The sequence below is a fragment of the Heterodontus francisci genome, chromosome 41, assembly GCF_036365525.1.
Source record: "Heterodontus francisci isolate sHetFra1 chromosome 41, sHetFra1.hap1, whole genome shotgun sequence".
NCBI lineage: Eukaryota > Metazoa > Chordata > Chondrichthyes > Heterodontiformes > Heterodontidae > Heterodontus > Heterodontus francisci.
In genome coordinates, this window is record NC_090411.1 from 16,941,282 (window position 1) to 16,955,391 (window position 14,110).

Sequence of the window (14,110 nt, forward strand, 5' to 3'; positions counted from 1 at the left end):
GGGGGGGGAGGGAGGAAGGGGACGGGGGGGGGAGGGAGGAAGGGGACGGGGGGGGGGGAGGGAGGAAGGGGACGGGGGGGGAGGGAGGAAGGGGACGGGGGGGGGGAGGGAGGAAGGGGATGGGGGGGGGTGAGGGAGGAAGGGGATGGGGGGGGTGAGGGAGGAAGGGGATGGGGGGGTGAGGGAGGAAAGGGATGGGGGAGGGGGAGGAAGGGGATGGGGGGAGGGGGAGGAAGGGGATGGGGGGAGGGGGAGGAAGGGGATTGGGGGGGTGGGAGGAAGGGGACGGGGGGAGGGAGGGAGGGAGGAAGGGGACGGGGGGGGAGGGAGGGAGGAAGGGGACGGGGAGGGGGGGGTGGGAGGAAGGGGGGGTGGGTGGGGGGAGGGGGGGGTGGGAGGAAGGGGACGGGGGGGGGTGGGAGGAAAACGTGGGGGGAGGTGGGAAACGGGGGGGGGGGAGGGAAACGGGGGGGGGAGGGGGGAAACGGGGGGGGGAGGGGGGAAACGGGGGGGGGGAGGGGGGAAACGGGGGGGGAGGGGGGAAACGGGGGGGAGGGGGGAAACGGGGGGGGAGGGGGGAAACGGGGGGGGGGAGGAGGGAAACGGGGGGGGGAGGAGGGAAACGGGGGGGGAGGAGGGAAACGGGGGGGGGGGGGAGGAGGGAAACGGGGGGGGGGGGGAGGGAAACGGGGGGGGGGGGGAGGAGGGAAACGGGGGGGGGGGAGGAGGGAAACGGGGGGGGGAGGAGGGAAACGGGGGGGGGGGGGGAAGAGGAGAATGGGGGGAGATGGGAAGGGGGAGATAGTTCCCCTTACGCCCCCACCTCAATGAATTTCGTGCTCAGCATGTCATTGAGCTCTTCCTCTGTCGCTTTGGCCATGTGTCCTTCCCTCAACACATTCTGCAGCCTGCAGCACTCTCCCTCAACTGGATCCCTCTCTCTGGTCTCTTACTCTTGATCTTTTCATTGAGAACTGTCGGCTTGACATCGGGCATCTTAATTTCTCTGCACCCCTCATTCACTCTATCCTCTCTCTCTGAATTTGCTGCACTCTGTTCTCCCATTAAGCAATTCTGATGAAAGGTCACAGACCTGAAACGTTAACTGTTTAGCGCCCTGAAGTTGCTGTCAGAACTACTGAGTATTTCCAGCACCTTCTGTTTTTATTTCAGATTTCCATCAACAGCGGTGTTTTGCTTTCATTTGAATGCAAATCTTACTTTCTATATTCTGGTTGTAAACTAGTTGAAATAAATTCAAAATGTTTACTTGAGGAACATAGAGGAGCAACAGAAAAGGGAAAGATTTACCTTTACTTTTGGTTTTGGTGCTAATATCACCTTCTTCTTGGCCCTAGGAAAAAAAGAGAGCGAGATAAAGAAACCTTGACAAACAACCTAAGGAGAATGTCTAAAAGGGAATGAAAATAAAAATTGTAAAATGCACAGCACCAGTCAGCATCTAAAAGAGGAAAAACAAATAAATGCTTAGGTGGGTCCTTCAGTCAGTTTGGAAGAAGCATCTCCCCTGAAATCTCCAGTTCTTTTTCATCGCTCTTTTGCTAACTGACCTGCTGCACACTTCCAACTCTCACTTCAGATTGGTGACATTCCTTTAGTTTCATTATTTGTTCTCAGGATGTGATGCTGGCAAGACAGCATTTATTCTGCACCCCTAGTTACCGAGATAACGGTGATGGGTCTCAACTGGGTGATGTTTGGTGGCCACTTCAGTGTCTGGACAACGAGAGTCAACTATGTAGTGTCGAGGAATGGAGTCACCAGTAGGCCAGAATGAGTAGGGAGGCAGGTTCCCTCTCCTGAAGGATGTTAGTGAACCAGTTGGGACCTTATGATAATTTGACCATCCTTAAGATTTTTTTTCCGGTGCTAGCCCACAGATCCACAAATTTATTGAGCTCCACTTGCAATGGTAGGATGTGAACTCATGACAAAGACATCATCATACAGGCTAACTCACTTTCCTGTAAGGTTCTGGGTATCCCAACATTGTAAATAGCTTCCATCTGACATTCTGATTCATTTTGAGGCTTTAAGCTGGTATGCCCCATGGAATGATCCTCTGATCATCAGAATGGCTGGAACTGGGAAATCAAACAGGGCAAAGCTGCCCAGGGAACTGGGTTTGGCTGATCAATCATCATCTCAGCAAGCCAGTCAAAGGTCAGCACTCCTGGGCATCTTCTCTCATCCACAGAATAAACACTTGGCTCTGACTGCCCCAGTAATCAGGAGCACCGAGATGCTCAATAACTTCGGAGTGACCCATACTGGTCAGGGGGTGCTGGGGGAGATGGAGAATGATCAGCTCAGAGTTGAAATGAAGCGTGGAAGGAAACCCGAAACACTCAGTGAGCTTGTGCCAAGCACTGCCACACTGCACAGACCCAGAAGGGCTGCAGGTTCACCCCACCCCGACAGCCCCACTCATCCCACCCGATCTGTGCTGAGTCACTGATCTCCGTTGGGGCAGCTGTAGCGACAATACAATTTATCATAAACTCCCTGGGCTGGAGTGAGTCCTGCTGAAAGTACATGATTGGTGAGCAGTGGGGTTAGCTGCACTGCCCCACACAGTCAAATAGCATGCCCCCACTCAATGTCAGGGCTCATACATTAAAAAAGAGGCATTTGGGCATGGGGGAGTCGAGAAGGCCCAAGGGAGCAACAAGCCTTCAACACCTCGGGGAGGAGAAAATCTGTGGGGAAACAAAAAGGGTTAGAAATAAATAAAATCTCAATTTCTTTGCGGGGGTGAATAGCAGAAGGAATTAACTCCTTGTTGTTGAATGCAAGATCACTGAGCAATAAAACAAACTATTTGTGGATGGTGAACATGGGACACTGCTGCATAACAGGCTGAAAAATCAAGTCAGTAATGCTGGTTGACAGTGAATGAATAAATCAAATTCCATATTTATCACATGGGATTATTCCCAGTGTTGCAGGGATCGAGCTCAAAGACTCCATCATCTTCTCATATGAAAACTGCAATTGGCCTTGGTCGGAGATGGACTGAAAAATAGGCACACTGGGAAGTGGATTGAAACTGTGCTCCACACAATCTGGAGACACATTTTATTTTACAGTTACTGACCTCCAATCCTCTCCATCCTATCTTCTTCCTGTCAAGGGAGTTCTGACTGCCATAAAAAATCACACAGCCCCTTCGGCCCATTATGCCTGTACTGGCCCTTTGGTAGAGCTAACCAATCGACCCCACTCCCCTGTTTTTTCCCATAGCCCTGCAAAATGTTTTCCCTTCAAGTATTTATCCAGTTCCGCATTGAAAGTTACGACTGAATCTGTCTGCTAATTACTGACCCTTCCTACCAGTGGAAATAAAATCATAGAATGGTTACAGCACAGAAGGAGGCCATTCGGCCCATCATGTCTGCACCGGCTCACTAAAGGAGCAATTCACCTCGTACCATTCCCCCGCCTTCTCCCCGCATTCTTCCTTTTCAGATAATAATCCAATTCACTTTTGAATGCCTCAAATGAACCTGTCTCCACCACACACTCAGGCTGAAAAATCAAGTCAGTAATGCTGGTTGACAGTGAATGACAGTGTCCTAGGCCCAGCCATCATCAATGACCTTCCTTCAATCATAAGGTCAGAAGTGGGGATGTTTGCTGATGATTGCACAATGTTCACCACCATTCGCGACTCCTCCGATACTGAAGTGGCCCATGTCCACATGCAGCAAGACCTGGACAACATCCAGTCTTGGGCTGATAAGTTTTAGTTTTAGAGATACAGCACTGAAACAGGCCCTTTGGCCCACCGAGTCTGTGCCAACCATCAACCACCCATATATACTAATCCTACACTAATCCCATATTCCTACCACATCCCCACCTGTCCCTATATTTCCCTACCACCTACCTATACTAGGGACAATTTGTAATGGCCAATTTACCTACCAACCTGCAAGTCTTTTGGCTTGTGGGAGGAAACCGGAGCACCCGGAGAAAACCCACGCAGACACAGGGAGAACTTGCAAACTCCACACAGGCAGTACCCAGAATTGAACCCGGGTCGCTGGAGCTGTGAGGCTGCGGTGCTAACCACTGCGCCACTGTGGCAAGTAACATTCACGCCACACAAGTGTCAGACAATGACCATCTCAAACAAGACAGAATCTAACCACCTCCCCTTGATATTCAATGCCATTACAATCGCTGAAACCCCCCCACTATCAACATCCTGGGAGTTAACATTGACCAGAAACTGAACTGGAGGAGCTATATAAATACCGTGGCTACAAGGGCAGGTCAGAGGCTAGGAATCCTGTGGCGAGTAACTCACCTCCTGACTCCCCAAAGCCTGTCCACCATCTACAAGGCACAAGTCAGGAGTCCGATGGAATACTCTCCACTTGCCTGGATGGGTGCATCTCCAACAACACTCAAGAAGCTCGACATCATCCAGGACAAAGAAGCCTGCTTGATTGGCACCTCATCTACAAACATTCACTCCCTCCAATACAGACGCACAGTGACAGCAGTGTGCGGATATCCTTTACAAGATGCACTGCAGAAACGCACCAAGGCTCTCTAGACAGCACCTTCCAAACCTGCGACCTCTGTCACCTAGAAGGACAAGGGCAGCAGAAGCATGGGAACACCACGACTTGCAAGTTCCCCGCCAAGCCACACACCATCCTAACTTGGAACAATATCGCCGTTCCTTCACTGTCGCTGGGTCAAAATCCTGGAACTCCCCTGCTAACAGCACTGTGGGTGCATGAATTGCAGCGGTTCCACAATGCGGTTCATCACCACCTTCTCAAGGGCAATTAGGGATGGGCAATAAACGCTGTCCTGACCAACGATGCCCACATCCCATGAACGAATAAGAAAACTGCATTCCCGATTCCAACCACTCGCTGCATGAAAAAGCTTTTCCCCATGTCACCATTGCTGCTTTTGCCAATTACCTTAAATCCATGCCCTCTCGCTCTTGATTCTTCCACCAATGGGAACTGTTTCTCCCTATCCACTCTGTCCAGACCCCTCTTGATTTTGAATCTATCAAGTCTCCTCTCAACCTTCTCTTCTCCAAGGAAAACCATCCCAACTTCTCCAATCTATCCATTTAACTGATGTTCCTCTTTTTTACTTTATCAAAACCCTTCCCGATGTTGAATGCCTCTATTAAATCTCCCCATTATCGTCTCTGCTGTAAGGAGAACAATCTCAGAATCTCTAATCTCTCCACATAACTGAAGTCCTTCATCCCTGATACCATCCTTTGCACCTTCTCTAAGGTCAGCCAGTTTTTTTCCAAAACTACCCACCCAACAGCCAAACTGGTGATATTTATCCACCAAGGATATTAAACCACTGCAACTTTTTTATAGAAATAATTTTAACTATGCTGTTTAACTCCTTGGAACAAAGCTGGACGTTTGTTAAAATTTGCAATTTTGTGAAATTACTGTTGTGTTTTCTGGACAAAAGAAATTTCATCCCTGCTTGCAGTGTCCTTACATTCATCGCAGTGGTGAATGTAGCTTTCAGAGTGAAGGCAAAGAGTCTTCCAATGGCCTAGAAAGTAATGAAGCAGCACCCAGTGGGGTAATGGACTATACTGACCAGCTGTGTGGGTGTGTCTAGATATGTACTATTTAGACTTTATAGCCCATGGCATTGTGGAGTTGAAGATGGCTATTTTTGTTTACAACTTGGTGATCAGTTGGGAGAGAGATTTCAGAAATTTACTCCACAGTGGCCAAAGCCTGCTTTTACATAGGCAGTTTCAACATTAAATGTTAACATAGAATGGTCATCAAAAATGATGAATGACAAAAAGTACATGCATAATTCACAATTATATATATATACTACATTCACACATACCGTGGGATACTTTCCTATATTAGACAAGCTAAATAAATGCAAGTTACATATTCATACATACACAATGACTTGCATTTCACAACTTCACAGTGGCGTGGTCAGACAAAAAAAAACTGATTCAGAAAAATACACACACACACACACACACACACACACACACAAAGGATCGACCACAACTGCGCTGATTTGTAGATGCTGCTGACACTCACTGTCAGAGTGCTCACATGAAGAAAGCTGCATGAGCCTGCAGAATGCATTCCAGGAAGACGTCGGTACCTTCAGAGAAAGGGAGGGGGGAACAGGAGGGGAAAAAACAAGTAGCTGTGGTTCTACTCACGGTGTGGCGGTCAGGTGATTGTGCACTCTCTTGCTCTCTTTAAGCAGCATCCTGCAACAGAAATGACACATTTGGTATCAAGATCCTCAGCCACAGATAATCAGTGATATTTGGGAGCGCGGGTGAGGGGGCGAGGGTGTCTGCACTATACCTGTGCTGATCTGGGTGTGGGACGTCAATGTTTCAGTAACACATGCAGCGAAAACTCCCGCTCCTCTGCATCAACAACATGCTTTAAATCGTATCCAAGAACAGGACCCATTTAGTCCATGACATTAACATTTTCTACATTAGTTGTCACTGTGGCTCTGAGTGTTCAGTTTTTTTTAAATGTTGTTGGCCTCCATCCACAATGAGCTGGTTCTGAGTGCCCCTCTTCAGGCTCTATAACAAGAGGAAATGTTCTATGCACTGTTATCCTGAAGATTGGAACCCCGTGTAACAGTGCTCAAACAGAGGCCCCTTGACTATTGTGCCCCAATTCCCTTTACTTCCCACTGCTGCACATTAAGAGCTACGGAAAGTGGAATCCCACGGTCGACAAAGCAGGGAATGTGGCTTTAAGCAGAGCCCCAGTGTGGATCGCAGGTTTTACAACTAACTGCTCCTAAAGGAAAAGAATCTTCTCTTCGAGGAGGCAGATAGAGAGAAACACTTTCCACTGGCCTAAGGAGCGGTAACCAAAGGACACAGATTTAAAATAATTGGCAAAAGAACCATACGGGAGATGAGGGGAATTGTTTTTTCACTTCGTGAAGCATGATGATCTGGAATGCGCTGCCTGAGAGTGGTGGAAGCAGATTCAATAATAACTTTCCAAAGGGAATTGGATACATGCTTGAAAAGGAACCATTTGCAGGGATATGAAGGCAGGGGAATGGGACTGATAGCTCTTTCAAAGATGGACTGGAAGGCCACCTTCTGTGCTGTAAGATTCCATGATTCATTTCACCTGTTGTCAGCACCCAATGTTTCTAGAGCGAGATAGTAGGGCGGGCAGGCCTCCAACATCTGAAGGTTCTCGGTATGTGATCAGCCAGTTTTATTCATGTCCCTATGACACACCATGGGCAATGAATCATGTTTCTGAAATTGCACGCCCCAATACTGACTTGATTTCACTCTACACATGCTGTCAGTTTTAAAGAGTTAACCAGCTCTTGAGGAGAGGATGCTCAGGAAGTTTGATTAAAATACGGTTAAGCAGATGTGAATTATTGAGGCCATCAGTGTCATCACCGGTGTCGAATACATTAAACAGGCTGAGCTTGGGAAAACACTGAGGGGTGAATTGCAGGGTAAGCATGGGCCCAGATCTTTCTTCTTACAAATGGGCATTCACCAGCAGAGGGCACCTCGAGCTTCATTAAGCTCTTAGGTTCCTGAATGGTCTAGAAGCCACATTAAAAAAAAACCCCTTGTATTTCTATAACGCCTTTCACATCCTCAGGAAGTCCCAAAGCATTTTACAGTCAATGAAGTAGTTTTTGAGATGTAGTCATTATAATGTAGGAAACAGGCAATTTGCACACAGCAAGATCTCACAAACAGCAATGAGATAAAACTGTTTTTGCGATGTTGGTTGAGGGATAAATATTGGCCAGGACACTGGGGAGAACTCCTCTGTTGTATTTCAAAATAATGGTATGGAATCTTTTGAGAGCGCAAACAGGGCCTCAGTTTAACTGGCATCGACTCGATGGGCCGAATGGTCTCCTTTGGTGCCATAAATGACTCCCATCTGAAAGACAGCACCTCCGACATTGCAGCACTCTCTCAGTACAACACTGCAGTGTCAGCCTAGATTAAGAGCTCAAGTCCCTGCACCAGGACTTGAACTCAAGGCTTTGCGACTTGGAGGCAAGAGTGTTACCCACTGAGCTGTGGGTGACATAGCCTGAAATGGGGTCCATGCACTAAGCACGAGCCAGTGTCCCCGCTGCTAAGAACAAGTGTGTGCACAGTGACTGAGAACAGGATATAGATAAAGCTGTGCTGCCCTCCATAGTTGACTACCCTACTGACAAGTTGTCTCAGCTCATGCACGAAGGCGGCTGACTTGGGGAACCGTGTCCACAGCTGAAGGCAATGCCGGCTGGAGAAATGCAGGGATATTTGGCTGCTGGTCTGGCGATCTCCATCTTAAATGATATTTCACCCCATGAATCTCGTCCAATTTGAGTCAGGCTGTGGGGGTTGGATGGGGGCGTTGGGGGGTGGTGAAGGAACCACGGTGAGCTGATTCAGTCCTTGTGGAGAGACAGGGCTCCTCCTCACTCCTGCCCTGCTTTGATGGAGTTCTTCATGGACTAGTCAATCCCTTTTTCCCAGCGAATGGCTTTACCACAGCAGGGAAGAGAGACACTGTCCACCTGCTCACTGAAATGATCAGCCTTCTGATCAGCTGTGCTGCCCTTACAGAAAAGGCCACGCTTAAAGTGGGGAAAAATCATCGGATGAATAAAATGCAGTCAGAAAGGAATAAAAGTGCTCAATGACTGAAACTAATTCTCAGACATCCGTCTCTTTAAAGGATGTGGAAGAAAACAAAAGGAAACCCATCTTACCGTGCCTGCATCCAACCTTTGGGCCAGATAGGTTTCACCTCTGTCTCCATAAAAGTCTTCAGATAATCCTCTGCCGACTGTGACTTGTTTTGCTCCAGTTCATAACATCCCAGTTTTATCTTCACCAGGTTACACAGCAGGTCCCTGATCACAGCAACGATAAACAGAGTGCAGTCAGAACTTAAACACTTTCTTGGTCAATTATTTTGTACTGTTCATTCTCACCTCTCACTTTACCCCAAGTTCCCACTTTTCTGTCCTGTAGGTACTGCATCTGGCTGGAGTACAGAACTAATGGATTGACAGTCCTCCACTACCCCAAGTGGCAATTCACATGTGAATTCAGACAGCAACCCAGTCACCCAACTCAGCACAGGGTGAGAATCGAATCCAGGACCTCTGGTCTATTCTGCTTTAATGCTACACTGCATGATGTCTTTACCCATTGAGGAATGTAGCCTTACTTTGTACCTACAGATACCCAGCCAGTTACAGGCAAACATGACCAATTATTAGAGTACAAAGCCCTATATAACATGCTCTCTGGTGCCAAATGTAGCCGCAACAATTGTAAAGATACAGAAATCTTTGAAGACAGCAAAACAAGTTGATAGGCTGTTAAAAAGCATGTTATGCCTTTATAAATCACCAGTTAGGCCTCAGCTGGAGAACTGTGTCCAATTCTAGGCATCACATTTACGCAAGAATATTAAGGCACTGGAAAGGGTGCGGAAGAGATTGACTATCAGCGATGTGGGACTTCAGTTGCATGGAGAAATAAGAGAAGCTGGGATTGTTCTTCTTAGAACAGAGAAGGTTATGGGGGGATTTAATAAAGGTGTTAATGTATGAGGGAGTCTGATTAAGAGTAAGTAGAAACTGTTTCCACTGGCAAGAGAATCAGTAACCAGAAGACAGAGACTGAAAATAACAGGCATAAGAACTGGGGGAGGGGGGTAGAGGAGGAGGATTTTTTTTTAAATAAACACAGTGGGTTGCTATGATCTGGAATGCACTGCCTTAAAAGGTGGTGAAAGCAGATTCAATGGTAAATTTCAGAACAGAACTGGATATATACTTGAAAAGGAAAAAGATTGCAAGGCTATGGGGAAAGAGCAGGAGAGTGGGACTAATTGGATAGCTCTTTCAAAGAGCCAGCATGGGTACAATAGACCAAATGGTCTGCTTCTGTGCTGTATGATTCTATGAATTTACAAGACATTTTATAATATGAAACTTGAGTTTATTTCCTAGTAGCACACTCCCAGTAACTGTGGTCATCCTTCAAGGCAGAGTCTCTCAGCTTAAGGTCACTATCCTTTTTAATTTCTGACCAATATGTGACAGCTCTACCATTCTACCCTGTGGCTCAACTGTAACACATGGTGTGATACTGAGCCTTACAGATCAGAACGATTCATTGGGCTGATTTCAGGAGTGTTCTTGGATCTGGGTGCCCGATCGCTATCCATGGGGTCCCTGACGGAGAGAGTGAGTGTGGAGGTTGAGCATGTGGGCAAAGCTGTTATGCAGCTCACCCCTCCCATGGCTGAAAACCCTTTGAATGCTCACAGCCCAGCCTCTAGTGTAACTAATGGACTGGTATTGAATGGCTGCTCATGCTCAAGAAGGTCTAGCCAGCGTCACTCAGCAGCTTCAGAGGAAGAGACAATTGGAAAAAAAATACAGGATGTACACGTCATTAAAAACAGCCAGCAGAATACTTTTGGCAGAAATTCAATCACAGGCATTCATAAACTACTCGTCAGAGGGAAGAATTAAGGAAGAAATTGCATTTATATAGCACCTTTCACTACCTACCAAAGCCAATTTGTGAAGTGTAGTCACCATTGTAATGTAGGGAACACAGTTGCCAATTTGCGCACAGCAAGCTCCCACAAACAGCAATCAATTAATGACCAGATAACCTGTTTTAATGATGTTGGTTTAGGGATAAAACACCAGGGTGAACTCCCTGCTCCTCTTTGAATAATTCCATGGGACCTTTTGCACCAACCTGAGAGGGCGGACGAGGCCTCATTTTATTGTCTCACCTGAAAGGCGGTACCTATGACAGTGCAGCGCTCCCTCAAGTACTGCACTGGAGTGTCAGCCTGTCTCTGGAGTGGGACTTGAACCTACTGCCTTCTGGCTCAGAGGTGAGAGTGCTACCCACAGAGCCATCGCCGTGGAGGAAAATTCCACCCACTCTGATTTGATAAAGTGCATCATGATCAGAGTCTCATAATAGCAACAGTTGCCACCCAGGATGACTGATTTGTGCCAAAGTGTAGGAGCTTGATGTTGGGGGCCCACGCCTGTTAGGAACTGGGTAGTTGCTGGACAGACTGAACTCAGCACTAGGAGAGACTTCCATCACATCAGCCTGAGCTGGAATTGAATCTAGGTGCCAAAGGTGAAAGACCAGTGTCTCAATGCACCATATGGTCATCTACATCTTGAACCACCGTGTCCAGTGAACTGAGATCACATGTGTCCTTATTAAGCATGAACTAATGGTTTCAAAATCTCTTGCTGTCTCACTGGACCTATATTGTGCAGCAGTATTTCCAACTCTCGTAGAAAGTGCTCGAGCTGCTAACTAAAACTAGAAGAAAAGCAGCAAGATAACTCTCAGTAACAGGAAGTACTTTGTCGCTCCAAATATTTTCCTTCAATGGCTGCAGCTGCACCTTTCAAATCAACAAAAATGCACAACAGCCACTTTCATACCAGAGTTATGTAACTCATTAGTTCCTCTCTAGTCTGTTGAGCTGAACACATTGTGTCAGCTGCGGAAAAAGCAGAAATTGCTGAAAATACATTGATTAGTCAGCCTCTGTGTAGGGCTATGGGGAAAGAGCAAGGGGACAGGGACTAATTGGAGAGCTCTTTCAAATAACTGGCACTGGCACGATGGGCTGAATGGTCCCCTTCTGTGCTGTTTCTGGTGCATGACCCTTTATCAAGGGAACGTGTGTGTTGCTGAGTGCTGAAGACAAGATCTGACGGATTGCCAAGAACAGTAGTGGTGAACAGCTCGGAGGTATTGTGAGGGGACCCGCAAGAGGAGCAATGGAAACTTAAGCCAGGATCCATGTGGAAGTGGGGGCAGAGGTTAAGGAAGGAGATAAGGCTGTAAGTGTGGGTCTTAGCAAATAGGGAGATATAGACTCCAGGGGAAAAGGGAGAACAGTGAATGTGCAGAGCATGAAAGAGACAAAAAGAAATAATGACAAAGATAGGAACTGAATTTCACTGGACTTCACCCAGCAAACTAAACACAAAAACAAAAAGGAAAAAAAAAATCTGTGTGCAGGAAATGAAGGGTACACACTTAAAAAGGTATCCTGTGCTTTTCTAACATTAGGAGGCCATTCAGGCCCTCAAGCCCATTCTGCCGTTCAGTCAAGTCATGGCTAATCTGTACCTCTACTCATCTACCCACGGTTGCTTCATATCCCTTGATACCCTTAACCAACAAAAATCTACTGATCTCAGTCTTAAAAATTTGAATTGTTCCCCAGCATTGACAGCCTGTTTGGGAGAGAGTTCCAGGTGTGTGTGAAAAAGTGCTTGCCAATTTCACTCCCAATGGCCGAGCTCTAATTTTAAGATGGTGTCTCCTTGTTCCCCACCAGAGGGATTAGTTTCTCTGTATCTACCTATCAAATCCTTTGAGCATTTTAAACACTTTGATCAGATCATCCTTCGATGGTCTGAACTTTCCCTTGCAGTATGTCATGTTTGGGAATTTTGGACCATTATTCCACATTAAGGAGTTGGAAAATAGTTACATTTAAGTGTTATTGCTTCAAAGCAAAGTACATTCACCTAGTAAAAAAAGTGGCTAACGGTTACTTAAAAAGCTAAAGGAAGAAATGGGTACAGTAGAATAGGCAAAAGGGCGAGTAATCCAGAGAACACAAGTTCAACTCTCCTCTGGGCAGTTTGAGATTCTGAATTCAGGTTTTTTTTTAAATCTGAAAATTAAGAAGCTGGTACCAGTAAAAGTGACTATATATTGCATAAAAACCTATCAGGTCCATTCATGTTCTGAAGGAGTCTGCCGTCCTTACCGGGCAGGCCTATACATGACTCCAATCCCACACCAATATGGTTGACTCTTAACTATCTTAGACAGCCAGACTACAGTGGTTTAAAGCAGCGGCCCATCACCACCTGCTCAGGGTAAATGGATGAAAAGTTAAGCAGAGGCCTCATCTGGATAGGCAATAAACGCCCGCCTTGCCAGCAAGGCTCATATTCCAAGAATGAAATCTTTAAAAAAAGTGTGCAAAATGGAAATTTCACTGCGGAACAAGTTCAATGTACCAAAACAAATCCAATGGCGCTCATGGTATTTTTCAGCTGAATAGAAAAATACATCAGAGTTAAGAGTTAACTGTGTAGTTAATACTGATTGTATAAGTTCGTTCCTGAAGGGAACTTCTGCAATGTTGCAGTTGGTAAAGGGAGTGCATTACTGATCCAGTCAGGTTAACACTTTCCCAGTTTGGCCCCTGATTTGTGCTGAGTTAACTGGTTTTAGCTAGGGTGTAGCAGCAGGAGACTTCGCCTAAACATCCCTTGGGAGGGGGGATAATCAGCCAAGACTCATGCTCCTTATCCCTATCCAGTAACTCCTGCTGCAAATGTGCAGACCTCAAGTAGGACAGCACCAGGCTCGACTGTGATGTCTTCCAGGTCTGAACAGCTTGATAACATTTGCTGTTTTACTTCACAGGTGGGTACTACTCACTGAGGCAAGGTAAGAGAGTGATACAGCTGTGGAACAATATCCCAGGGGATGAAGGGAGAACATTTTAAAAACTAGTTGATCTTGCCAAGTTGATCCCGCCAAGTTGATCCCAAGATTTTCAGATGAAGCGAGGTTAGAAAGTGTGGAGATAATTGGACCAGGGAGTGAAAATGCAAAGAAAAAAAAATCTTGCATTTATATAGCACCTTTCACAGTCAATAAAGCTTTTTTAAAGATGTTGTTTAAGGGATAAACTTCCTGGGAGAACTCTCCTGCTCTTTTTCAAAACAGTGCCGTGGGATCTTTTACATCCACCTGAGGGGGCAAATGGGGCCTCGGCTTAACACCTCATCCAAAAGACAGCAGCTCTGAAGTGCAGCACTCCCTCAGTACTGCACTGGAGCATCAGCCTGGATTATGTGAAGTTTCTGGAGTGGGACTTGAACCCACAAGCTTCTGACTCAGGCGAGAGTGGGCCATGGCTGACACCTATGCAATTCAGTCCCATCTTAAAGCCATTTATTTGGTCCCTTTCTAATATAATAATTTGATTCTCTA

The 14,110-nt window shown here is 46.6% G+C and overlaps 1 protein-coding gene across 1 annotated transcript in view; it reads right to left on the reverse strand.

Moving 5' to 3' along the window:
• The window catches only part of LOC137353280 (ubinuclein-2-like), a 73,361-nt gene that overhangs the window by 18,078 nt on the left and 41,173 nt on the right, over nt 1-14,110 (reverse strand). Inside the window, exons 11-13 of the mRNA XM_068019380.1 lie at nt 8,791-8,934; nt 6,224-6,274; nt 1,312-1,354 (exon numbers count right to left, since the gene is read on the reverse strand). Coding sequence (XP_067875481.1) covers nt 1,312-1,354; nt 6,224-6,274; nt 8,791-8,934 — 238 coding nt within the window. The remainder of the gene's footprint in view (nt 1-1,311; nt 1,355-6,223; nt 6,275-8,790; nt 8,935-14,110) is intronic.